Source organism: Salvelinus fontinalis, chromosome 3, assembly GCF_029448725.1.
Source record: "Salvelinus fontinalis isolate EN_2023a chromosome 3, ASM2944872v1, whole genome shotgun sequence".
Lineage (NCBI taxonomy): Eukaryota > Metazoa > Chordata > Actinopteri > Salmoniformes > Salmonidae > Salvelinus > Salvelinus fontinalis.
Genome location: NC_074667.1, coordinates 15,717,978 through 15,743,992, shown reverse-complemented (window position 1 = coordinate 15,743,992; position 26,015 = coordinate 15,717,978). Strand labels below are relative to the sequence as shown.

Genomic DNA, 26,015 nt, shown 5'->3' with positions numbered 1-26,015 from the left:
GTCTGTAGCAGTTTGGGTCTAGAGTGTCTCCCCCTTTGAAGAGGGGGATAACCGCAGCTGCTTTCCAATCTTTGGGAATCTCAGACGACACGAGAGGTTGAAAAGGCTGGTAATAGGGGTGGCAACAATTTCAGCAGATAGTTTTAGAAAGAAAGGGTCCAGATTATCTAGCCCGGCTGATTTGTAAGGGTCCAGATTTTGCAGCTCTTTCAGATCAGCTGACTGTATTTGGGAGAAAGAGAAATGGGGAAGGCTTGGGCGAGTAGCAGAGGGGAGGGCAGTGCTGTTGACCGGGGTAGGGGTAGCCAGGTGGAAAGCATGGCCAGCCGTAGAAAAATGCTTATTGAAATTCTCAATTATAATGGATTTGTCGGTGGTGACAGTATTTCCTATCTTCAGTGCAGTTGGAAGCTGAGAGGTGTTCTTATTCTCCATGGACTTTAGTGTCCCAGAACTTTTTTGAGTTTGTGTTGCAGGAAGCAAATTTCTGCTTGAAAAAGCTAGCCTTGGCTTTTCTAACTGCCTGTGTATACTGGTTTCTAGCTTCCCTGAAAAGTTGCATATCACGGGGGCTGTTCGATGCTAATGCAGAACGCCATAGGATGTTTTTCTGTTGGTTAAGGGCAGTCAGGTCAGGAGAGAACCAAGGGCTATATCTGTTCCTGGTTCTAAATTTCTTGAATGGGGCATGCTTATTCAAGATGGTGAGGAAGGCATTTTTTTTAAATATCCAGGCATCCTCTACTGACGGGATGAGATCAATATCCTTCCAGGATACCTCGGCCAGGTCGATTAGAAAGGCCGGCTCGCTGAAGTGTTTCAGGGAGCGTTTGACAGTGATGAGTGGAGGTCGTTTGATCGCTGACCCATTACGGATACAGGCAATGAGGCAGTGATCGCTGAGATCTTGGTTTAAAACAGCAGAGGTGTATTTGGAGGGCAAGTTGGTTAGGATGATGTCTATGAGGGTACCCGTGTTTACGGAATTGGGGTGATACCTGGTAGGTTCATTGATAATTTGTGTGAGATTGAGGGCATCAAGCTTAGATTGTAGGATGGCTGGGGTGTTAAGCATGTTCCAATTTAGGTCGCCTAGCAGCACAAGCTCTGAAGATAGATGGGGGGCAATCAGTTCACATATGGTGTCCAGAGCACAGCTGGGGGCAGAGGGTGGTCTATAGCAGGCGGCAACAGTGAGAGACTTGTTTTTAGAGAGGTGGATTTTTAAAAGTAGGAGTTCAAATTGTTTCGGAACAGACCTGGATAGTAAAACAGAACTCTGCAGGCAATCCTTGCAGTAGATTGCAACACCGCCCCCTTTTGGCCGTTCTATCTTGTCTGAAAATCTTGTAGTTAGGGATGAAAATGTCAGAATTTTTGGTGGTCTTCCTAAGCCAGGATTCAGACACGGCTAAAACATCTGGGTTGGCAGAGTGTGCTAAAGCAGTGACCAAAACAAACTTAGGGAGGAGGCTTCTAATGTTAACATGCATGAAACCAAGGCTATTACGGTTACAGAAGTCATCAAAAGAGAGCGCCTAGGGAATAGGAGTGGAGCTAGGTACTGCAGGGCCTGGATTCACCTCTACATCACCAGAGGAACAGAGGAGGAGTAGGATAAGGGTACGGCTAAAAGCTATGAGAATTGGTCGTTTGGAACGTCTAGAACAGAGAGTAAAAGGAAGTTTCTGGGGGCGATAAAATAGCTTCAAGGAATAATGTACAGACAAAGGTATGGTAGGATGTGAATACAGTGGAGGTAAACCTAAGTAATGGGTGATGATGAGAGAGATATAGTCTCTAGAAACATCATTGAAACCAGGTGATGTCATCGCATATGTGGGTGGTGGAAATGAAAGGTTGGATATGGTATAGTGAGCAGGGCTAGAGGCCCTACAGTGAAATAAGCCAATAAACACTAACCAGAACAGCAATGGACAAGGCATATTTACATTAAGGAGAGGCATGCTTAATCGAGTGATCATAAGGGTCCAGTGAGTAGAGGTTGGTTGGGGGCACGGCGATCCAGACAGCTGGCCGGGTAGCTGGCTATCGGTAGCAAGATAACATAGGATGGAGGTCTGTTTTTATTTTTTTTGTCACCTCGTTCGTTTCCGTCGGTAGATTAGTGGGGTTCCGTGTGGTAGAGTGGATCGATCCAATTGGCAAAATAGATATAGTGACCAAGGAAAAAAGAAAAAAAAATTGTCCGGTATATTTATTTAGATAGCAGCCGATAAGACAGCTAATAATTAGCAGATGGGTATTCAGAAACGTCGCAATGGAAAAGCCTGTTGAAACCACCAACATAAATGACACGCGCTTGGGCTGGCTGACCACGGAGTCACATCAGAGCTGTCCCCCTGGTATGCAAACCCGCTGTCCCCAGGCACACACCCCGAACACTGTCCACACAATCATACTTTCATGTTAATGCACACTGTCAGGTTACAGAGGAAATAGGCAAGTCTAAGCCCCCTAGACAAAGCGAGTATAGTGCAACAGTAAGGTTGTTTAGACACTTACCTCACAGGACTCTTCTCTTTCTTGAAAGGGCTTCGGCTTCTGGAACGCCTTCGGCTGAAAGAAAGGGCTCCATTAGAATCTATATGAGTTGATTCATTGCAGCGTCAAAGCACAAAACTACCCACACAAACGGCAGAAAATTGTGTAATAGAAACCTTAGCTTGATGACAGGTGGAGGGCCAATCTTCCCTCTGGAACCACCGTTAAATTTCGGCCCAGAGCTGCGATTGAAAACAAGGTTTATCTCAGTACCTAAGGCCACTACTACTGATCTCATAATGGGGATAAGGCACTCCAGGAATTAAATTGTGCCAGTCAAGACAGTGCAGGCAGGAGTGGGAGGGTTGTTATTTGTTTATTTGGATTCTAATTAGCTTTCGCAGAAACTACACTTCCTGGGGTCAAAAATAAACAGTGGTTTTGGGGTCCATGTGATGGCACTTGCCTTTCTAAACACTTAGCCTAATCAATCTCTTCACTTGAACAAAACCCTTTAACCTGCAAGCCTAAAAGTTCCCCATCTTGTCTCAACTACTGATAAAAAGCAATGCCTTAATTGTCCATTTCAACTGGAGCCGAATGCGAACGAGACGCTCACATTTTCCTATACAGACTGGAGTGATGCAGACTCAAGGGAGATGCTGACACCAGATGAGGCATACATACAAGGTAGTCTTGTGGTCCCTGTAGCGGCCGCTGCGCTCCCTGCTCCGAGTGCGGCTCCGGCGCCTCTCCTTGCTGCGGCTCCGCTTTCGCTCGCGGCTGCGGCTCCTCTTGTGGTCATGGCTCTTCTTGCGATCACGGCTCTTGCTTCTCTTCCGGTCTTTGCTTCGGCTCCTGCTCTTCTTTTTCCTGCGGAAAGATAATTACTCAATGTAAGGCAGTTAAGGAAAGATCAATAAACAAGAATAAATACATCAAATAAATACATTTGGGCGAGTGTTGATTGTTACCAAAGCATGTCTGTTTCACTTACTTCTTGCTGCGTTCCTCATGGCCATTGGGACTACTGGGCTTGATCTCATCCTAAGCAGGGCCAATAGAACAGCATAAGGACGAAGAGGCAACATTTCAAGTTGTCAGGATCAAGGTGTGTGGGAACAAGAGAAAATATAGTTTAAAAAAAGTATTCATACAAAAGTTAACATAGGGACAGATCTACAGTTAGGTTATTTTAATGAGTGTCTACCCCCATCATAAATGTTGATTACTCATTTTGCATAAAATCAATGAGTAATATGAGTACTAATACATAACCTAAATCTCAGGTGCATTTGTCTTCAGCAGCCCCATCAGGATCATCACCAAAGCTATTCTTTGCCTAACATGCTGACCACACCGCTCAGGTCGCGTACACGAGCGTTGCAAAATAAATGTACACATACATGTTATTCAATCATTGTGGCCAGGCGCTAAAATAGAAACAGGTTCTATTTGTGATGCTCAACGTGCTGCAAGTCCAGCCTCTGCCATCTCATCGGTTTTTAAAAGCATATACCCACATCCCAGCTCCTCATTGGTGTTTAGGAGCATATACCCACATGGGTGATTGAAAGATGAACTAACGTCCACACTCCAGTCGGTTGTAATAATGCACCGTAAAGTTGGTTGCAAACGCGATATTAAGCCGAAAGAAGTAAAAAAAGAAGCCTGAGGAAGGAGGAGAGATTACGAGAAAGGAATTTGGTTTACCATTTTATCTGTGGATTAAATGTCTGAGTAGAGGACCTTGTGCATTTCAGGTAAAACAACCCAATGTTTACATCCCAGGACAAATTAGCTAGCATCAGCAAGCTAGCTAAATTGCCATAGATGTTAAATGCTTTCGACCTGTCCCCAAATTAATATAATTGGTTCAGTTTGTTTTGATATTTCAACCTGCGTGTCCTGATCGTGTCTGGTGTGGAGGTACAAAATCAACATGCATGTGTCCGGTTTGGTCAGCATGTAAGATCAATGTGCCCATGCTAGCAGCGAGACAGATCGATTTCCAGTGGGGGGGGGGGGGCATTCTAGTGATCTCCACCCAGTTTCATTTCGTGGACTGTAAGAGCTCGCCCTGAAGCAAACAGGGATTCACACAGCTTAGCAATATTGACTAACAAGGAAAGTCATGATTAAATATAAAAAGAGATATACGAAAATCCTTAGTTGGTGCTGTAGCCAGCAGCATAGAAGAGTTCCATGTTTCCTACAGTTTGTACTTAGTTCTATCAAATTTAGCCTTTACATAAAACAGTGGTAAATATAATGGACTTATGGGGAAATAAACATTTGTGAATGAGCATGCAAAAATAATTACATTCTGGTCAACCATGGAGAAAACGCTATTTTGTGTTAAACAGGATATGTAAAATAACTTGAAAGCAGCATAATGACAAAATCCATACATTCTCTCTCACTAGAATGAAAAATAAGAGTGAACATTGTGAACGGACCTGCTTCCTCTACATAACCACACACCTCATTTACTGAAGGTAAAGGACATACAATCATGTATTTCAATAATGTGTCAGCTTACCAAACCTTTATCATTACAGAGGCAGACAAAGTCAACCATGTGGAACAACCACAACATGCATACAAATAATTGAATACTGTCTCCATGGTATGTCTTTTAAATTAAAGGAACTGTCTTCTCAATCAGACCCGGTCAGCTTTTGTGTTTTTCCTAATCGACCGGGCTAACATTCTGCAATCTGTCACAAAGCAGCGTAATGGCTATATGTGAGGTGAAACTGTCAGAAGACTTGAACTAACATGACAATTGTCTGTAATTTAGGCTAAAATAGGGAATCTATTCTGAACACCACACATACAGCCCTAGATTCTAATTTGTGACAAACTCCTCAGACATGTGACAAGAATTGTTTGACAGCTGTCAAATTCTTGGTTACCACCCACATGAGCATAAGATTCACCAAAATGAAAGGTATCGCACATTAGCAATGGGTTTCGCATAGCCCATGCACAAAATGTTAACCCAGTTGATAAAATATAGAATGCCAATTGGGCCTGATCAAGAACCCAGTTCCTAAATTAAATGTTATTTTGCATCCACTGCATTCGCCTTGTAGACTGGCCATTCGATGACCACAATTATGTTACCAAGGGGACGACAGTACAGCAATACATTGGGCAATTACTACCTTCATTTTTTGACAGATCACACTGGAATTCATGGAAGTAGAGGTGAGATATCGTTAGGCAAGTCTACAAAAAGAGATAGATGGTCGTTTATTCATAGTCTCAAAAGGAACTGCAGCATCACATCAGAAACACATACAATAAGCTACTAGAAATATAGGGTCTGGGGCAAAGTGGTGACATTGGCCACCACAGTATTTACAATAAGGTGCCTTAAAACCACAAACGTATTGCCTGGGCCTGTCTGACATTTGACACTGACAAAAATATTTTTTGAAACAGCAAAATACTAAAATATTTTATTCCAGCGTTCATCGTGGGGTCATTTGGAAAACGCCCCTGGAGTTAAAAGGAATGGTTTTGTTGCGATATGGACACAGTATTTACAATACAGTGCATTACAAATCACAAACAATACCTTAGGCCAAAACCCACCTTTCTATACGGAGCCTCAAGCATTGCTTCTATATCAAAGTCATCAGCCATGATGATGGAGCACTAAAGAGGAAGATAAACATAATTTGAACACATCATTAACGTTAGCTACAACACGTCATACGAGAACCGTGTATTTCCACCCCGTTGATGCAAGTTGTTTTGCATTCATTGAACCACAACCTGCTAGCTAGCCAACACATGCTTGTTAGCTAGTGAACATGTACGCATTAGTTCACTCCATTAAATATGAGAGGTCTGTGTGTCTACCATACCGGCTTGTCCATATGAGATGATTGGTTAGGTAACATGTTCACTTGCCCACGTTAACTAACTACCTAGCGTTAGATAGCACATAGATGAACACGGGAGGTGGCGAGCTAACTAACGCTAGCTAAGTTAACTATCTAACGTTACCTAGCTAGCTATGACCACACACCCAGTAGCAAGCTAGCTAGGCAACTATAATGTTATGTAAGAAAACTAGCTGGCTAGCAATTACTATACAACGTATTAAGAAAGACAATGTTCAGGTATTAATGTACCTGAAAAATATGTTGTTTCTTCTCCTGGGGTTTCTTGTGGCGTTTTCTTGTTGCCACAAACTAACTAACAGGAGCTAGTAGGCCTCTAGTTGTTTTCCTTCCGCGTTGCTAATAGCAAACAAACATTAGCTACATGTAACTTCAAATGTAGGTTTTGATACCCCAAAGCAGTAGAAACTGTGTAAACAGACAACAATTTAAATAACCTTGATGTGCTGAGAAAAATGTATGCGAGTTCGAAAATACTGTTGCTGTGTCTTGTTCCCCGCGCTCATCTAATGGCGCATGCTGTAAAGAATCCGTGGTCGCGTTCCAGGCTGACTATATTCAAAGATTGTCTGTTCTAATGAAAAGATATTCGAGTGACCACTTTAGCAATGGAAATGCATGTCCTCAAAGATGGAAGGCAGGCGGGAGGAGGTGAGGTCAGGTGGGACCATTCTAGCCAATGAGAGGGCAGATACGTGTGTGAACAATAGGCCATATGCAAGCTGTGATTCACGTAGGTTTACCTGGCGGGACGTTTTGATAACCGTGTAAATCTCTCTAGGTAGGACAAGGTGACTTTTATCAACATATTCGCCTGTATTTACTCCCGAAAAATGACACACTAGTTAGCTGCTAATGTGGCTATCATAAAGAGTTACAAATGCTATGATCTGGACGAGACTGCCGAACCGAGGCAAAAGTAAAAAATCTCTGGATATATTATCTAATGTTTGCTAAATGTAGTAATCAATAAATTGGCGTACATATGTTTTTAAATTGACAATTATGTACACTAGTGCAAGTTTTAAATTGACACAATACCTGTTAGCAAAGGACGTGCAGGAGCTTGCAAAGATTTGTAGTTTTGCATAATGTCTACTTTGATGCTATGGGTATTATGACACCTCCAATGTGGGGCGCTATATGGAAATGGGTTTGGAATACATGGTGGTTTGTAGTCTGTCAGTGGCCATTTTTAAATGAATTGAATGGCTATTCTAGTCCTTCTACTTTTTTGAGTTAGATTAACTTTAAATAGTCTATCAAACTATTATTCTGTATCTTATGGTCATAACAGCCTGAATATGCTGGATCTCGTCTGATCTTGGAAGTTAAGCAGTGTCAGGCCTGCTTAGCAATTGGATGAGAGACTCCTGGGAGTACCAGATGCTGTAAACTTTCTGCCCAGTAGAGTGTACTGTTGTAAACTTTCTATTATTTAGAACGGTGAGAATATGGTTTTAATAAATGGAGCGTTTATGGTCAATTTGTTCGCTGTCCGTAAAGGTGATGCTGATAAATGTGTTGATCAGATTAATTTTCCTTCAAATTTTTTAGAGCTGGAATCTTTATGTAAAGTTCTCAGTATTCCAGGGAAATAATCTTCAGGCAATATCCAAAAGATTAAGGAATACATGGTAGTTTGTAGTCTGTTTCAATGGGCATTTTAAATGTAATAGCAACTCTAGTCCATTTACGTTTTTGAGTTACATACATAAACTTTAAATAGTCTGTCAATAGGTTTTGGCCATACCGACCCATATTTGCCGGGATCGGGCCTGGTTAGTACTTTGATGGGAGGCCACCTGGGAATACCAGATGCTGTAAACTTTTTTGCCCAGTAGTTACTGTTGTAAACGCTCTTGCGCTATCGACCTTCTAGCATGAGGTCCGGCGCGCTATTGACTGTGCCGCAAAAGCATGCTCGTGCGGCAGAGTCGATTTCCGTGCTTATAAACCCAGGGTCGTTACACTACTCCCTCCTTTCAAAGAGCGCGTCCTCCCGCTAGCTTGCGACTCTACGTCTTACAGGAACACGCTCACTGGCCAAGCACACGCACTGTCGTGGATGCAAGGTCCGATCCCACTTCTGACACCAATGTAATGACCTGACAAGATCATAAAGGAACAATTGTCCTTTATGAGGGTTGAGTTTACGAATTGACGGTTTATTAACCCAACTTTACACAGGCTACTGTTTGGCCGTAGCCCACGCCAAATAAACGAAAGATACACCACAAGCCAACCGTGACCTTCTCTTGTGAAGTCCAGACATGAGAGAGAACAATGGCTAAACCTGGTCTTAACTTCCAATGCTCCATCCCCCTGCCCAACCCCCTTCCACGCCACTCCACCAAACACCATGATGCCCGGCATCAGAACATTCCAGGCATCCCCGTGATTGGAAGATAGCAGGTTGATTGGCATGTCGGACCCCGCGAACACTGGTAAGTACAACACAACCCACTAATAGCCTACCACATAACACACCGCTGTCTGTGCGGGTCGCTACACAGCCCCCCCACCACAAAGTCCCTCGTCCATGAGGGAACGAACAAAGTCTCTGAAGCGACCTGGAGGTCTCCTTTGCCGTGGCCGTGATGGTCGCGGAGTGTCCAGATGTGAAACAGGGGGCTCCATCTGTGGCAGGGGGCTGCCTCTCTGGGACCCAGGGGATGAAGGAAGGGATATGGGGGACAAGGAAGCGGGAACAGGGAATACAGTCCGTGGCTCCGGGGAACCACGCCGTGACACAGGGAGAGAGACAGGGGGAGTGGGCTGTCTGGAGCCTTGTCTGCGGCACCTGGGGGTGGGTGCCTGGAGAATGTCATTGCCAGAGAAGGGAATTGTGGGGGTCCCTGGGATTTGGGGAGCAGAGTCTAACCTGTCCCCAAATGGGATATGGGGCTAACCTGTCCCGTTGCAGTGCCACCTTTCTCCCCCTGGGAGGAAGCTACACCCGGTAAACAACCTCCCCTACCCTCTCCAGGACGCTGCAGGGTCCCACCCAGTGACTGTCCAACTTGGGGCATCTGCCTTTTTTCCTTAGGGGGCTGTAGACCCAGACCAGCTCCCCAGCCACAAAGTGCCTTCCCCGGCTGTGGATGGACTCCGCAGCTCCAAACCTGCTGAACATCCCCGCTGTCAGGGCGTCGACGATGGTCTCTGACTCCTGGTCAGGCAGATCATAGGCCTCGGGCCATTTTGTGAAATAGTCCATGGTCGTGAGCACCCAGCGTTTTCCACTGTCTGTGCTGGGGAACGGCCCAACTACATCCACTCCCACCCTCTCCATGGGAGCCCCCACTGGGAACTGTTGGAGCTGAGCATGAGAGCGGCCTGGGGGGCCCTTTCTCGCTGTGCAGTTGTCACAGCGGCGGCAAAAGTCTTCCACATCCCTCTTGTGCTGCCCCCAGTAAAAGCCCTGACGGAGGTGGCGCAGTGTTTTTGTGACCCCAAAGTGTCCAGTACCCGCCCCCCCATGAATACTCTGGAGCATAGCCTCCCGCAATGCTTTTGGGACCACCACCTGCCACCTCTCCCGTAGCTGACTCCTTCCATGCCGGCTGTAGCACGCCATCAGCCAGCCGCAGTCGCTCAAACTTTAACCACATCCCTTTGGTCGCGAGTGAGAGCGCTGTCACCTCTTCCCATGGGAGCCTCACCTGCGCCTCTACCCACTGTAGCACTGGCTGTAGGTCTGTGTCCCGTCCCTGCTGCTGCCCCCATTCAGCCACGCCAACAGTCTGCAGCTCAGAGCAGACAGGCCCGCTCGCCCGACACAGACCCCCTCCTCTGCACACAGCTCTCTCTCCCGTCCCTCGCTCCGCTCACAACAGTGGCGGCAGCCGTCAGCAGTACAGGGCCGACGGGACATGGCATCAGTGTTGGAGTGGCTGCCCTGTGCTTGCCTTGCCCTGTGCACCACTGTGATGTCATATGGCTGAAGCTCCTCCAACCAGCGTGCCACCTGCCCCCCTGGCTCTCTGAAAGACATGAGCCACTGGAGAGCAGAGTGGTCAGTCCTTACAGTAAAGGGCAGGCCAACCAGGTAGTACTTGAAGTGTTTGACGTAAGCCACAACAGCCAAGAGCTCCCGCCGGGTGACACAGTAGCGGCGCTCATGTTTGTCAAATGTTTTGCTGAAGAACGCCACCACTCTCTCCCCCTCTGGCCCCAACTGGGCCAGCGCCCCACCCATGCCCACATTGCTCACGTCTGTGTCCAGGATAAAGGGCAAGGTGAGGTCAGGGGGGGGCGAGCACGGGGGCCTCGATCAGTGCACGTTTGAGGCTGTTAAAGGCCTCCTCACACGCCACTGTCCAAGTGAAAGCCTTGTCCTTCGGCAGCAGGCAGTTCAGGGGAGCAGTGATGCTTGAGAAGCCCCGTACAAACCTCCTGTAGTACGAGGCCAGGCCCAGGAAGCTCTTCAGCTGACGCTGGTCGTTGGGGGTGGGCCAGTCTCGGACAGCCCCCACCTTGTCCTCCATCGTGCTGATCCCCCTCCTTCCCCACTCGGTGGCCCAAGAAGGACACCTCTCTCCTCATGAAGTGGCACTTCTTGGGGTGGAGCTTCAGACCTGCGGCAGTCACCCGCTCCAGCACACGCCGTAGCGCCACCAGGGCTGACTGGAAGGAGCTGCCATGGGCCAGGATGTCATCGAGGTATACCAGACACTGCTGTCGGGGGATGCCATCCAGCACCCTGTCCATCAAACGCTCAAAAGTAGCTGGAGCATTGCACAAGCCGAAGCACAGAACCTTGAACTGCAAGTGTCCTCTGTTAGTGGAGAACGCAGTTTTGGCTCTGGCCTCTGGGGAGAGGGGCACCTGCCAGTAGCCACTGCGGAGGTCTAGTGAGGAGAACCAGGAGGACCCCCTAACCAGGTCCAGTGACTCACCCCATACTGCGTATTGATATGAGTCCTTCCTGGTTACCTCATTCAGCCGCCTGTAGTCCGCACAGAACCTCAGCTTGCCCCCCTTCTTCGGAACCATGACGACTGGCGCCGCCCAGGGGCTGTCTGAGGGCTCGATAAAGTATGCCCGCTGCATCTCCAACACAGCCTTGTCTGCCGCCTCCTGGCGTGCCAGCGGGATACGGCGGGGAAGCATCTTGATGGGTCGAGCATCACCTGTGTCGATCTCATGCTGTACCAGATGAGTCTGACCCACCTCTTCCTCACTTAGCGCAAAGCTGTCTCTGAATTCAAACAGCAACTGCCACAACCGTTCCTGCTGCTCGGGGTCAAGACCAACACAGTTCCTCCCCCATATCTCCCTCACTGCAGACAGTGTCCTTTCCTCTCCCATCTTGGGTAGCTGGGCTGGGGGGGTGCGGCCCGGGCTCACAGAGGGCTGTGTCGTGGAGGTAGCTGGGGGAATGTAACACACAGCCGTAGGTGACAGGGGGGCTGGGGAAAAGTGACACACAGATGTGAGGAAGGGGGGCAGCCACGAGTCTCTGCTGCTTTAACTGTTGGAGTAAAGGGTTTGTTGGGTTGAGTGAATGTGACATTAGGGGGCGAGGGGGGGGGGGGGGGGCATGGTGACTGCTGGCCCTCCCTGGAAGGTCAGTGTGCCCCCATTTAGGTCTAACTGGCAGCCTGTGCTCCTAAGAAAGTCCAACGCCAGTATACAAGGGTCCTGCACCCACACAGGATGACGCACAGACCTGCCCCCTACTGTCAGAGTCATTATTCCCTTCCCTTTCATGGGTGCCAGCTCACCTGTGACTGTGTGGAGCTGCACAGTTGTAGGCTCACACTGAATCCAACCTGGCACAATTTCTGGCCTCACCAGGGTTACTGTGGACCCAATGTCCACCAGGGCAGAGCAGGGCACCACCTCCACAGTGACAGGGACATGACAAAGGTCCCCAACACAGGTCCGGCCCACCACAACAACAGGCTCCATCCGCTTGCCCTCGTCTGCTTCTGGGGGAAGTGGAGCCTTGCTTCCCCGTCTGTGCCGGTGGGCTCCTCCTGCAGAAGATGGTGGTTGGGATAGAAAGCCAGGGGTCCGCACTACCCGGTCTATGCGAACCCCGATCCGTTTCCCTGAGCTCTGGGGGACATGGGGCAATCTCGGCGCAGATTGCCTGGCTGGCCACAACACCAGCAGACCCTGGGACCAGGGTGTGTGTTTCGTGCCGCCTGTAGCGACACTGCACGAATGAGTTCTGTCATTTCAGCCACCCATTAAGGCTTTTCCGGCTCCGGGCTGCTCTGTCCCCCAGCTCGCACAGAGGTTCTGTCTCCCTGCACCCTCACCAAAGTCCCAGATGAAGCCCCAGCCCACACCAGCTTCCTCTCCAAAGCCATCTCCAAGGCTATCTGAAATGACTCAGGATGAGCCAGCTGGGTCTGTATGCGCAGCTCCGTAGGAGAGAGCGCCTGTATGAACTGTTCCCGTGCTAGCTCGCTCTGCACGGAGGGGGGCATGTGAGCATATGCCCGCCGAGAGAGGCTCTCAATGTCATTAGCTAGCGCCAGTAGAGGCTCTCCAGGCTGCCTGCGTCTATTACTCAGTTTGGAGCGCAGTAGCCCGGGCTGTACACACTGTCCATAGCGCCTCCTCAGTGCTCCCACTAAAGCACCATAATCACGTCTGTCCTCGGGGCTAATCAATATCAAACAGGCCAGAGCTTCATCCGTGAGGCATAAAGCCAACTGCAGTGCCCTATCTTCATTCGACCACCCCGTAAAATGAGCTAACAGTTCAAACTGAGCATGAAAAGCTTCCCAATCCGCCTTACCGGAATACGGGACCTTACCGGTCTTATCAGATACGGACGCAGCCGGGAACTGGACGCCGCTAAGTTTGTTTACATCCTGAGCCCCAGATTCCTCGTCCCGCCGCATCGACGTCACCCCTTCGGTCCGCCCACCAGAATCCGCGCAAAGCACAGTTGACGAAGGACTCATGCCTGCTTCAGCTTCCATCACTCTAACGTCCTCCCTCAAGCGGCCTCTGGGCTCCGACGCCCTGGCGATCTCCTCAGCCAGATCCTCCAACGTCCATGCACACGCACCTCCTTGGCCATAATTGTCCCCTACCTCCACCTTCACTTTCGGATTTCCTCGAAGCATTTTCAACCCCCGTTCTCACCTACGGTAGCTAGCCACAGAAGTCAGCTAGCTAGCTGGCTAACTTTTATCAATGTTTTTACTTCTGACACCAATGTAATGAAACAGCAGGGAGCAGGTCTCGAACCCTCGACCTTCTAGCCCGAGGTCCGGCGTGCTATCGACTGTGCCGCAAAAGCATGCTCGTGTGGCAGAGTCGATTTCCGCGCTTATAAACCCAGGATCGTTGCAATAATATAAAGGCCATTTTAAAATGGAGTGGCTATTCTAGTCTCCCGACTATTTTGGTGTACACAAACTTGAAATAGTCTATCCAACTCTCTTTTCATACCTTACAGCTATACCAGGCTGAATACCGCAGAAGCTTTCGCCTGGTCTTTTTTTATATACCTTTATTGAACTAGGCAAGTCGGTTAAGAACAAATTCTTACTTACAATGACAGCCTACCGGGGAACAGTGGGTTAACTGCCTTGTTCAGGGGCAGAACGACAGCTCAGGGATTCGATCCAGCAACCATTCAGTTACTGGCCCAACACTAACCACTAGACTACCTACCACCCCTGGTCAGTGCTGTGATAGGAGACCACCTGGGAATAACAAGTGCTGTTAGCTTTTGCCCAGCAGAGTGTACCGTTGTAAACACTCTTTTATTTATAATAGTAATAATATAAAGGCCATTTTCAAATGTAATGGCTATTCTAGTTTTTTGACTATTTTGGTGTACATTAACACTAAATAGTCTATCCAACTCTTGTTCTGTCGCTTACGGCCATATATGGTGGTAAAAATGTCAAACTCCGTTATGCACATGTGCTGTATAAGCCTTAAACCGGTACATTTCCATTGTATGTTTGTTTCATGTAAAAAGAAGCTAGTATTTTTCCTGTCTTGGTCACACGGCCAAAGACAAAGAGCCTCTGAGAGTGACCAGTTTGAGTCCATCCTGTTCTTTTTGTATCTTTCAAGCGCACAGCTGTGTGGAGATATGAAGAGAACAGAGGCTAACTTGAGCAGCAATGACAATTCTATCAACAGAAAGGAGTAACAAAACTGGCGTTATCACTTGTTTGTACTCTATGTTCCCATCATGATCTCACACACCTGCTAAACTGCCACGTAGACAAAGGTTATAAAAGCTGACACCCAACTCTTGTTCGTTGGGCTCTTAACTCTGCACCTTTTGAGTGATTTATTAACCTCTCCAGAATTGCAATTCTTATAATAAATGCTTGTTGTTTGAAGATTCTACACTCTCTCTTCATCTCTGGATAGAATTCACAACCCATACCAGCCTGAATATGCCTGATATTGTCTGATCTCTGAAGCTAAACAGGCTTGAGCCTGGTTAGTACTTGGATGGGAGATAGCCTGGGAAAACCTTTGTGTACTGTTGTAAGCATTATTTTATTTATAACAGTAATAATATAAAGTACATTTTACAGTGGAATGGCTATTCTAATCTTTCAACTATTTCGGTGTATATTAACTTTAAATAGTCTATCCAACATTTATTATATGGTTTAGGGCCACACCAGCCTGAATATACCAGATTTTGTCTGAACTCGAAGCTAAGCAGGCTCGGGCCTGGTTAGTACTTGGATTGGAGACCACCTGGGAACACCAGGTGCTGTAAGCTTCTTGCCCAGTACTGTTGTGAATGCGCTTTTATTTATAACAGTAACAATATAGAGGCCATTTTAAAATGGAATGGTTATTCTAGTCTCTCGACTATTTCGGTGTACATTAACTCTAAATAGTCTATCCAAATCTCGTTCTATAGCTTACGGCCATACCAGCCTGAATACGCCTGATGTAGTCTGATCTCGGAAGCTGAGCAGGCTTGCGTATTGTTAGTACTTGGATGAGAGACCGCCTGGGAATAACCAGTGCTGTGAGGCGACCGGGAGACCCATGAGGTGGTGCACAATTGACCCAGCATTTCCCGATCGGGAGTTGCAGCGATGGGACAAGACTGTAACTACCAATAGTCTGATCTCGGAAGCTAAGCAGGCTTGCATCTCCTTAGTATTTGGATGAGAGACCTCCTTGGAATTCTTTATTTATTTTACCTTTATTTAACCAGGTAGGCAAGTTGAGAACAAGTTCTCATTTACAATTGCGACCTGGCCAAGATAACGCAAAGCAGTTCGACACATACAAAAACACAGAGTTACACATGGAGTAAAACAAACATAGTCAATAATACAGTAGAAAATAAGTCTTTATACAATGTGAGCAAGTGAGGTGAGATAAGGGAGGTGAAGGCAAAAAAAAGGCCATGGTAGCGAAGTAAATACAATATAGCAAGTAAAACACTGGAATGGTAGATTTGCAGTGGAAGAATGTGCAAAGTAGAGATAGAAAGAATGGGGTGCAAAATAAATAAATAAATACAGTAGGGAAAGAGGTAGTTGTTTGGGTTAAATTATAGATGGGCTATGTACAGGTGCAGTAATCTTTGAGCTGCTCTGACAGCTGGTGCTTAAAGCTAGTGAGGGAGATAAGCGTTTCCAGTTTCAGAGATTTTTGTAGTTCGTTCCAGTCATTGGCAGCAGAGAACTGGAAGGAGAGGCGGCCAAAGGAAGAATTGGTTTTGGGGGTGACCAGAGAGATATACCTGCTGGAGCACGTGCTACAGGTGGGTGCTGCTATGGTGACCAGCGAGCTGAGATAAGGGGGGACTTTACCTAGCAGGGTCTTGTAGATGACCTGGAGCCTGTGGGTTTTGCGACGAGTATGAAGCGAGGGCCAGCCAACGAGAGCGTACAGGTCGCAGTGGTGGTTAGTATATGGGGCTTTGGTGACAAAACAGATGGCACTGTGATAGACTGCATCCAATTTATTGAGTAGGGTATTGGAGGCTATTTTGTAAATGACATCGCCGAAGTCGAGGATCGGTAGGATGGTCAGTTTTACAAGGGTATGTTTGGCAGCATGAGTGAAGGATGCTTTGTTGCGGAATAGGAAGACAATTCTAGATTTAACTTTTGATTGGAGATGTTTGATGTGAGTCTGGAAGGAGAGTTTACAGTCTAACCAGACACCTAGGTATTTGTAGTTGTCCACATATTCTAAGTCAGAGCCGTCTAGAGTAGTGATGTTGGACAGGCGGGCAGGTGCAGGCAGCGATCGGTTGAAGAGCATGCATTTAGTTTTACTTGTATTTAAGAGCAATTGGAGGCCACGGAAGGAGAGTTGAATTGCATTGAAGCTCGCCTGGAGGGTTGTTAACACAGTGTCCAAAGAAGGGCAAGAAGTATACAGAATGGTGTCGTCTGCGTAGAGGTGGATCAGAGACTCACCAGCAGCAAGAGCGACATCGTTGATGTATACAGAGAAGAGAGTCGGTCCAGGAATTGAACCCTGTGGCACCCCTATAGAGACTGCCAGAGGCCCGGACAACAGACCCTCCGATTTGACACACTGAACTCTATCAGAGAAGTAGTTGGTGAACCAGGCGAGGCAATCATTTGAGAAACCAAGGCTGTCGAGTCTGCCGATGTCAATCACCAGATCCTCAGAGTCTAAAGCCTTGGCCAGGTCAATGAATACGGCTGCACAGTATTGTTTCTTATCGATGGCGGTTAACCTCTAACGCCTCCCTAACACGGATCCGGGATCCCCCCCATCACAAAAGCTGACTAGCATAGCCTAGCCTAAAGTTACAGGGATATCATAAAATAAAATGTTCATGAAATCACAAGTCCAAGACACCAAATGAAAGATACAGATCTTGTGATTCAAGCCATCATCTCTGATTTTTAAAATGTTTTACAGGGAAGACACAATATGTAAATCTATTAGCTAACCACGTTAACAAAAGACAACAATTTTCTTACTCCACCATTTTCTTACTGCATCAGTAGCTATCACAAATTTGACCAAATAAAGATATAAATAGCCACTAACCAAGAAACAAACCTCATCAGATGACAGTCTGATAACATATTTATTGTATAGCATAGGTTTTGTTAGAAAAATGTGCATATTTCAGGTAGAAATCATAGTTTACAATTGCAGCCCCCTGTAATGGCGTTCCTCCTCCTCTTCATCCGAAAAGGAGGAGTAGTGATTCGACCAAAATGTAGCGTTGTAGTTCGACATATTATTTATTAAACAAAACAGAAAACACGACGAACACTTGAATAATTACAAAACAATAAACGACGTAGACAGACCTGGACGACGAACTTACATGAAACACGAAGAACGCAATAACAGGAAAACTGACTACATAAAATGAACGAACAAACAAAACCGAAAACAGTCCCGTGTGGCGTAACATACACTGACACAGACACAGGAGACAACCACCCACAAACAAACAATGTGAAAACACCTACCTTAATATGACTCACAATCAGAGGAAATGAAAACCACCTGCCTCTAATTGAGAGCCATATCAGGTCACCCTAAACAAACATAGAAACACATAACATAGACTACCCACCCAAACTCACGCCCTGACCGTCAAACACATACAAAATAACAGAAAACCGGTCAGGAACGTGACACCCCCATCACAACTATCACTAAAATGACTAGAATAACTACAGAGACCATCGTGCATTAGCTAATTACTCATCATAAAACATTTCTTAAAAATACACAGCGTACAGCAATTGAAAGACACAAATCTTGTGAATCAAGACAATATTTCAGATTTTCTAAGTGTTTTACAGCGAAAACACAATATAGCGTTATCTTAGCTTACTACAAGTCAGTCACACAGTAGCATTGATTCAAGCCAAAAATAGCAATAACGTTATAAACCACCAAACGCTATTAATTTTTTCACTAACCCTCTCAGAATTCTTCAGATGACAGTCCTGTAACATCATATTACACAATGCATATAGTTTGTTCGAAAATGTGCATATTTAGCCGCACAATTCGTGGTTACACAACGTGTTTAGTGGGCAAAAAATCAAGCAATCTGTCCGGCACCATTTTGGAAAGGCACCTAATCTTATCGAAAACTATTCATAAACTTGACTAAAAAAATACAGGTTGGACAGTAATTGAAAGACAAATTAGTTCTTAATGCAATCGCTGAATTACATTTTTAAAATTAACCTTACTGCGCAATACTGGGTACAATACAGGGTGCGATAGCGCAACGCTACACGGAAAATAATGGCGTCTAATACATTTTTCTTTTTCAACAGAACAACGTTTTATCAGCATAAATAGTACTTACTATTAGCTGAACTCCCATCAGAATCTTGGGGAAGGTGTCCGTTGGCCAAAAGAATCGTTGCTGGGTTGGAGAATGTTTCCCTCGACATTGCAATCAGCAGTACAGAATGGCATTCGAGAGAGAGACACCCACGTTTCTACAGCGCCATGGAAATAAATACCTGAAAATCGCAATATACTGACCTAAACTGGTATAATTCTGTTCAAAATAACAAGATTATGATGTCTTTAAAGCCTATAGCGAATAAAAACAGAGCCGGATACATCTAGGAGCTAAAACCAGACGTTCTAAAAAGACATGCCAAGATCCTCTTTGCGTCAGCGCGAAGTCCCAAAAGGTCGGACACCTCGGTTCCAATCAATTTATAAACTTTGGGAACTACGTAGAGACGTCATTTCAACTCTCCCTATTCGCTAACAGCCAGGGGAAGGCGTATGCAGTGCATCTCAACCAATAGAAGACAGGCAAAGTTAAAGACAGGTCTCAAAGCAGATGATAAAATTTCCCATTCTCACACAGACATAGGAAAAGTGCTCTAAGTCGAGTTCTGTTTCACTTACAGACATAATTCCAACGGTTTTAGAAACTAGAGAGTGTTTTCTATCCAATAGTAAGAATAATATGCATATTGTACGAGCAAGAATTGAGTAGGAGGCCGTTTACATTGGGTACACATTTGTGCTATATCGAAATAGCACCCCCCTAGCTTAAGATATCGTTTAGGACCTTGAGCGTGGCTGAGGTGCACCCATGACCAGCTCTGAAACCAGATTGTATAGCGGAGAAGGTATGGTGGGATTCGAAATGGTCGGTAATCTGTTTGTTGACTTGGCTTTCGAAGACCTTAGAAAGGCAGGGTAGGATAGATATAGGTCTGTAGCAGTTTGGGTCAAGAGTGTCCCCTCCTTTGAAGAGTTTGATGACCGCAGCTGCTTTCCAATCTTTGGGAATCTCAGACGACAAGAAAGAGGGGTTGAACAGGCTAGTAATAGGTGTGGCAAGAATTTCGGCAGATAATTTTAGAAAGAAAGGGTCCAGATTATCTAGCCCGGCTCTTGCAGCTTTTTCAGAACATCAGCTGACTGGATTTAGGAGAAGGAGAAATGGGGAAGGCTTGGGCGAGTAGCTGTGGGGGGTGCAGTGCTGTTAACCGGGGTAGGGGTAGCCAGGTGGAAAGCATGGCCAGCTGTAGAAAAATGCTTATTGAAATTCTCAATTATAGTGGATTTATCGGTGGTGACAGTGTTTCCTATCTTTAGTGCAGTGGGCAGCTGGGAGGAGGTGTTCTTATTCTCCATGGACTTTACAGTGTCCCAGAACTTTTTTGAGTTTGTGTTGCAGGAAGCAAATTTCTGCTTGAAAAAGCTGTGTATATTGGTTTCTAGATTCCCTGAAAAGTTGCATATCACGGGGGCTGTTCGATGCTAATGCAGAACGCCATAGGATGTTTTTGTGTTGGTTAAGAGCAGTCAGGTCTGGAGAGAACCAAGGGCTATATCTGTTCCTGGTTCTACATATCTTGAATGGGACATGCTTATTTAAAATGGTGAGGAAGGCATTTAAAAAAAATAACCATGCATCCTCTACTGACGGGATGAGATCAATATCCTTCCAGGAGACCCCGGCCAGGTCGATTAGAAAGGCCTGCTCTCTGAAGTGTTTCAGGGAGCGTTTGACAGTGATGAGTGGAGGTCGTTTGACCGCTGACCCATTACGGATGCAGGCAATGAGGCAGTGATCGCTGAGATCTTGGTTGAGAACAGCCGAGGTGTATTTAGAGGGCAAGTTGGTTAGGATGATATCTATGAGGGTGCCCGTGTTTACGGCTTTGGGGTGGTACCTGGTAGGTTCACTGATAATTTGTGTGAGATTGAGGGCATCAAGCTTAGATTGTAGGATGGCTGGGGTGTTAAGCATGTTCCAGTTTAGGTCGCCTAGCAGCACGAGCTCTGAAGATAGATGGGGGGCAATCAGTTCACATATGGTGTCCAAGCACAGCTGGGGGCAGAGGGTGGTCTATAGCAGGCGGCAACGGGGAGAGACTTGTTTTTAGACAACTGGAGTTTTAAAAGTAGAAGTTCAAATTGTTTGGGTACAGACCTGGATAGTAGGACAGAACTCTGCAGGCTATCTTTGCAGTAGATTGCAACACCGCCCCCTATGGCCGTTCTATCTTGTCTGAAAATGTTGTAGTTTGGGATCAACATTTCAGAATTTTTGGTGGTCTTCCTAAGCCAGAATTCAGACACTGCTACAACATCCAGGTTGGCAGAGTGTGCTAAAGCAGTGAATAAAACAAACTTAGGGAGGAGGCTTCTAATGTTAAAATGCATGAAACCAAGGCTATTACGGTTACAGAAGTCATCAAAAGAGAGCGCCTGGGGAATAGGAGTGGAGCTAGGCACTGCAGGTTCTGGATTCACCTCTACATCACCAGAGGAACAGAGGAGGAGTAGGATAAGGGTACGGCTAAAAGCTATGAGAATTGGTCGTCTAGAACGTCTGGACCAGAGAGTAAAAGGAGGTTTCTGGGGGCGATAAAATAGCTTCAAGGTATAATGTAAAGACAAAGGTATGGTAGGATGTGAATACAGTGGAGGTAAACCTAGGTATTGAGTGATGATGAGAGAGATCTTGTCTCTAGAAACATAATTGAAACCAGGTGATGTCATCGCATGTGTGGATGGTGGAACTGAAAGGTTGGATAAGGTATAGTGAAGGGCTAGAGGCTCTACATTGAAATAAGCCAATAAACACTAACCAGAACAGCAATGGACAAGGCATATTGACACTAAGGAGAGGCATGCTTAGTCAAGTGATCATATGGGTCCAGTGAGTAGAGGTTGGTTGGGGTCACGGCGATTCAGACAGCTAGCCGGGCCATCGGTAGCAAGCTAGCATAGGATGGAGGTCTGTTTTTAGCCACCTTGTGCGTTTCCGTCAGTAGATTAGTGGGGTTCCGTGTGGTAGAGGGGATCAAATCCAATTGGCAAATAGATATAGTTATAGTGACCCTAGAAAAATTGTCCGATAGACTTATTCAGATAGCAGCCGATAAGACAGCTAACGATTAGCGGGCCGCAGATGGGCGTTCAGGGAACGTCGCGACGGAGGGGCCAGTTGGATAACTCCCTCGGGCAGATAACGTCGGTAGTCCAGTCGTGAAGGTCCGGTGGGGCTCCGCATTGGCAGTAAAACGGGTCCGGATAGGTGATTGTAGCCCAGGAGGGGCTGATGGAACTCTTCAGCTGGCTAGCTCCGGAATAATTGATGTTTGCTCCGGGATCGACGTAAACAGGTAGTCACACGGATAGCAGCTAGCTAGCTGCGAAATCCAGGTGTAAATGTCCAGAGCTTGCGGTTGAAATCCGGGGATATGGAGAGAAAAATAGGTCTGGTATGTTCTGGTCTGAGTCGCGTTGTACAAAACTGGCGATAGATTTTCGAGCTAAAGGAATAGCTGATGACCACAAACCGTGGTTAGCTGAATCCTAACGTTAGCCAGTAAACTGGCTAGCTTCTGGCTTGTTTCTGAATAGCTTCTGGCTAGCTTCTGGTTAGCTTCTGGCTAGCTTCTGGTTAACTTCTGGCTAGCTTCTGGTTAGCTTCTGGCTAGCTTCTATTGTGGATTTCAGATTTGAGGTAAATAATACATTTTTCTTTTAAATTGGTGAGGCGGGTTGCAGGAGAGTGTTTTGAAGTTGAGTTTTTGGAAAATAAAATATTTAAAAGATATGCAAAGAAAGGTGTAAATATATATATATATATATATATATATATATATATATATATATATATACACTGCTCAAAAAAATAAAAGGAACACTTAAACAACACAATGTAACTCCAAGTCAATCACACTTCTGTGAAATCAAACTGTCCACTTAGGAAGCAACACTGATTGACAATAAATTTCACATGCTGTTGTGCAAATGGAATAGACAAAAGTTGGAAATTATAGGCAATTAGCAAGACACCCCCAATAAAGGAGTGATTCTGCAGGTGGTGACCACAGACCACTTCTCAGTTCCTATGCTTACTGGCTGATGTTTTGGTCACTTTTGAATGCTGGCGGTGCTCTCACTCTAGTGGTAGCATGAGACGGAGTCTACAACCCACACAAGTGGCTCAGGTAGTGCAGCTCATCCAGGATGGCACATCAATGCGAGCTGTGGCAAGAAGGTTTGCTGTGTCTGTCAGCGTAGTGTCCAGAGCATGGAGGCGCTACCAGGAGACCGGCCAGTACATCAGGAGACGTGGAGGAGGCTGTAGGAGGGCAACAACCCAGCAGCAGGACCGCTACCTGCGCCTTTGTGCAAGGAGGAGCACTGCCAGAAGAAGTTAACCGAAAACAACAGAAACACAGGTGAAACTAATAAGACAAAACAAACAGACAAATGAAAAAGAGATCAGTGGCGGCTAGTAGGACGGTGACGACGACCGCCGAGCACCGCCCGAACAGGCAGGGGAGCCAACTTCGGCAGAAGTCGTGAGAGTACCCCCCTCCTGACGCACGGCTCCCGCAGCACGCCGCCACCGGCCTCAAGGACGACCCGGAGGGCGAGGCGCCGGGCGATCCGGGTGGAGCCGGTGGAAGTCTCTCAGTAGAGAAGGATCCAAAATGTCCCCCACCGGAACCCAGCATCTCTCCTCCGGACCGTACCCCTCCCAGTCCACGAGGTACTGTAGGCCCCGGCGTCTCGAGTCCAGAATGCAACGTACTGTGTACGCCGGGGACCCCTCGATATCCAGAGGGGGTGGAGGGACCTCAGGCACCTCACCTTCTTGCAGGGGACCAGCCTCCACCGGCCTGCGGAGAGACACATGAAACGAGGGGTTAATACGGTAATACCTAGGAAGTTGTAACACACCTCGTTTATTCTCCTCAGGACTTTAAACGGCCCCACACACTGCGGCCCCAGCTTCCGACAGGGCAGGCGGAGGGGGCAGGTTTCGGGTCGAGAGCCAGACCCTGTCCCCCGGTGTGAACACGGGGGCCTCACTGCGGTGCTGGTCAGCGCTCCTTTTCTGCCGTTGTATCGCTAACCTTAGCAATTCCTGGACGGCTTTCCAGGTGTCTTTGGAGCGCTGTACCCATTCCTCTACCGCAGGAGCCTCAGTCTGGCTCTGATGCCATGGGGCCAGGACCGGCTGGTAACCTAACACACACTCAAAAGGGGACATGTTCGTTGAGGAAATGGCGGAGGGAGTTCTGGGGTGAGCTCAGCCCAAGGAACATACCTCGCCCACTCACCAGGCCGGTCCCGGCAATATGACCGCAGAAACCTGCCCACATCCTGGTTTACGCGCTCCACCTGCCCATTGTGAAAACCCGAGGTCAAGCTGACCGAGACCCCCAGTCTCTCCATAAACGCCCTCCAAACTCTGGACGTGAATTGGGGGCCCCGATCAGAAACGATGTCCTCAGGTACCCCATAGTGCCGGAAGACATGGGTAAACAAGGCATCCGCAGTCTGCAGGGCCGTAGGGAGACCGGGCAATGGGATGAGACGGCAGGACGTAGAAAACCGATCCACAACTACCAGGATCGTAGTACTTCCCTGGGACGGAGGAAGATCGGTAAGAAAGTTCACCGATAAGTGTGTCCACGGCCGTTGTGGAACGGGGAGGGGCTGTAACTTCCCTCTAGGCAACTGTCGAGGAGCCTTGCTCTGAGCGCACACCGAGCAGGAGGAGACATAAAATCTAACGTCCTTAACGAACGTGGGCCACCAGTATCTCCTCCTAAGACTCCGCACTGTCCTCTCCAGGATGACCCGAGGAGGGGAGAGTATGAGCCCAACGGATTAGCTTATCCCGGACCCCCCCCCACCCCCCCCGGCACGTACTGAGCCCCCGCTGGACAGTTAGGGGGGGCCGGCTCTAACCGTGAGGCTCTCTCTATCTCGGCGTCCACCTCCCATACCACCGGTGCCATGACACATGACGGTGGAATGATGGGAGTTGCCTCAACGGACCGCTCCTCGGTATCATAGAGGCGGGACATCGCGTCGGCTTTGGTGTTTTGGGAGCCTGGCCGGTATGAGATGGTGAACTGAAACCAGGTGAAAAACATGGCCCATCTAGCCTGACGCGGATTTAGTCTCCTCGCTGCCCGGATGTACTCGAGATTACGATGGTCAGTCCAGATGAGAAAAGGGTGTTTAGCCCCCTCAAGCCAATGTCTCCACACCTTCAGAGCCTTGACTACAGCTAACAACTCCTGGTCCCCCACGTCATAGTTTCGCTCCGCCGGACCGAGCTTCCTCGAAAAGAAGGCACAAGGGCGGAGCTTGGGTGGTACGCCCGAGCGCTGGGACAGCACGGCCCCGACCCCCGCCTCGGACGCGTCCACCTCCACTATGAACGCTAAAGAGGGGTCCGGATGCGCCAACACGGGTGCATTGGTGAACAGTTCCTTCATATGACTGAAAGCTCTGTCCGCCTCTGCTGACCAACGCAAAGGCACCGGTCCTCCCTTCAGCAGTGAGGTAATGGGAGCAGCCACCTGACCAAAACCTCGGATAAACCTCCGGTAGTGATTGGCAAACCCTAAAAACTGCTACACCTCTTTCACCGTGGTCGGAGTCGGCCAATTACGCACGGCTGTAACGCGGTCATCCTCCATAACCACCCCGGAGGTGGAAATACGACAACCCAGGAAGGAAACGGCCTGTTTGAAGAACTCACATTTCTCCGCCTTGCAATACAGGTCATGCTCCAGCAGTCGCCCAAGTACCTTACGCACTAGAGACACATGCACCGCGCGTGTGGCAGAGTAGATCAAGATGTCATCGATGTACACTACCACTCCCTGCCCGAGCAGGTCTCGGAGAATCTCATCTACGAAGGATTGAAAGACGGCTGGGGCATTTTTCAACCCATATGGCATGGCGCGGTACTCATAATGGCCAGATGTAGTACTAAATGCGGTTTTCCACTCATCTCCTCCCCGGATACGCACCAGATTATACTCACTCCTCAGGTCCAGTTTTGTGAAAGAGCGCGCCCCGTGAAATGATTCCACCGCCGTAGCGATGAGAGGTAGTGGGTAACTAAACCCCACTGTGATGGAATTTAGACCTCGATAATCAATGCACGGGCGTAAACCGCCATCTTTCTTCTTCACAAAAAAAGAAGCTCGAGGAGACAGGTAATGCGGAGGGCCGAATGTACCCCTGTCCCAGCAATTCAGTAACATAGGTCTCCATAGCTACTGTCTCCTCCTGGGACAAAGGATACACGTGACTCCTAGGAAGTGCAGCGTTCTCCAGGAGGTTTATCGCGCAGTCCCCTCGACGATG

The 26,015-nt window shown here is 47.5% G+C and overlaps 1 protein-coding gene and 1 pseudogene across 5 annotated transcripts in view; one reads left to right on the top strand and one right to left on the bottom strand.

Moving 5' to 3' along the window:
* Positions 1 to 7,006, bottom strand: part of LOC129839898 (RNA-binding protein 39-like) — a 34,939-nt gene extending 27,933 nt beyond the window's left edge. For 2 of the 5 annotated variants that reach the window (XM_055907633.1, XM_055907642.1), the window contains exons 1-5: positions 6,654 to 7,006; positions 6,109 to 6,171; positions 3,503 to 3,552; positions 3,193 to 3,378; positions 2,527 to 2,580 (exon numbers count right to left, since the gene is read on the bottom strand). In XM_055907633.1, coding sequence (XP_055763608.1) covers positions 2,527 to 2,580; positions 3,193 to 3,378; positions 3,503 to 3,552; positions 6,109 to 6,159 — 341 coding nt within the window. In that variant the 5' untranslated portion in view covers positions 6,160 to 6,171; positions 6,654 to 7,006. Of the gene's footprint in view, positions 1 to 2,526; positions 2,581 to 2,681; positions 2,748 to 3,192; positions 3,379 to 3,502; positions 3,553 to 5,675; positions 5,740 to 6,108; positions 6,172 to 6,653 lie in introns of all 5 variants that reach the window. The other 3 variants (XM_055907624.1, XM_055907609.1, XM_055907618.1) reach the window with 3 other exon arrangements.
* An 8,023-nt stretch (positions 7,007 to 15,029) lies between these two features.
* Positions 15,030 to 15,147, top strand: LOC129851600 (5S ribosomal RNA; annotated as a pseudogene).
* The last annotated feature ends 10,868 nt before the right edge of the window (positions 15,148 to 26,015 follow it).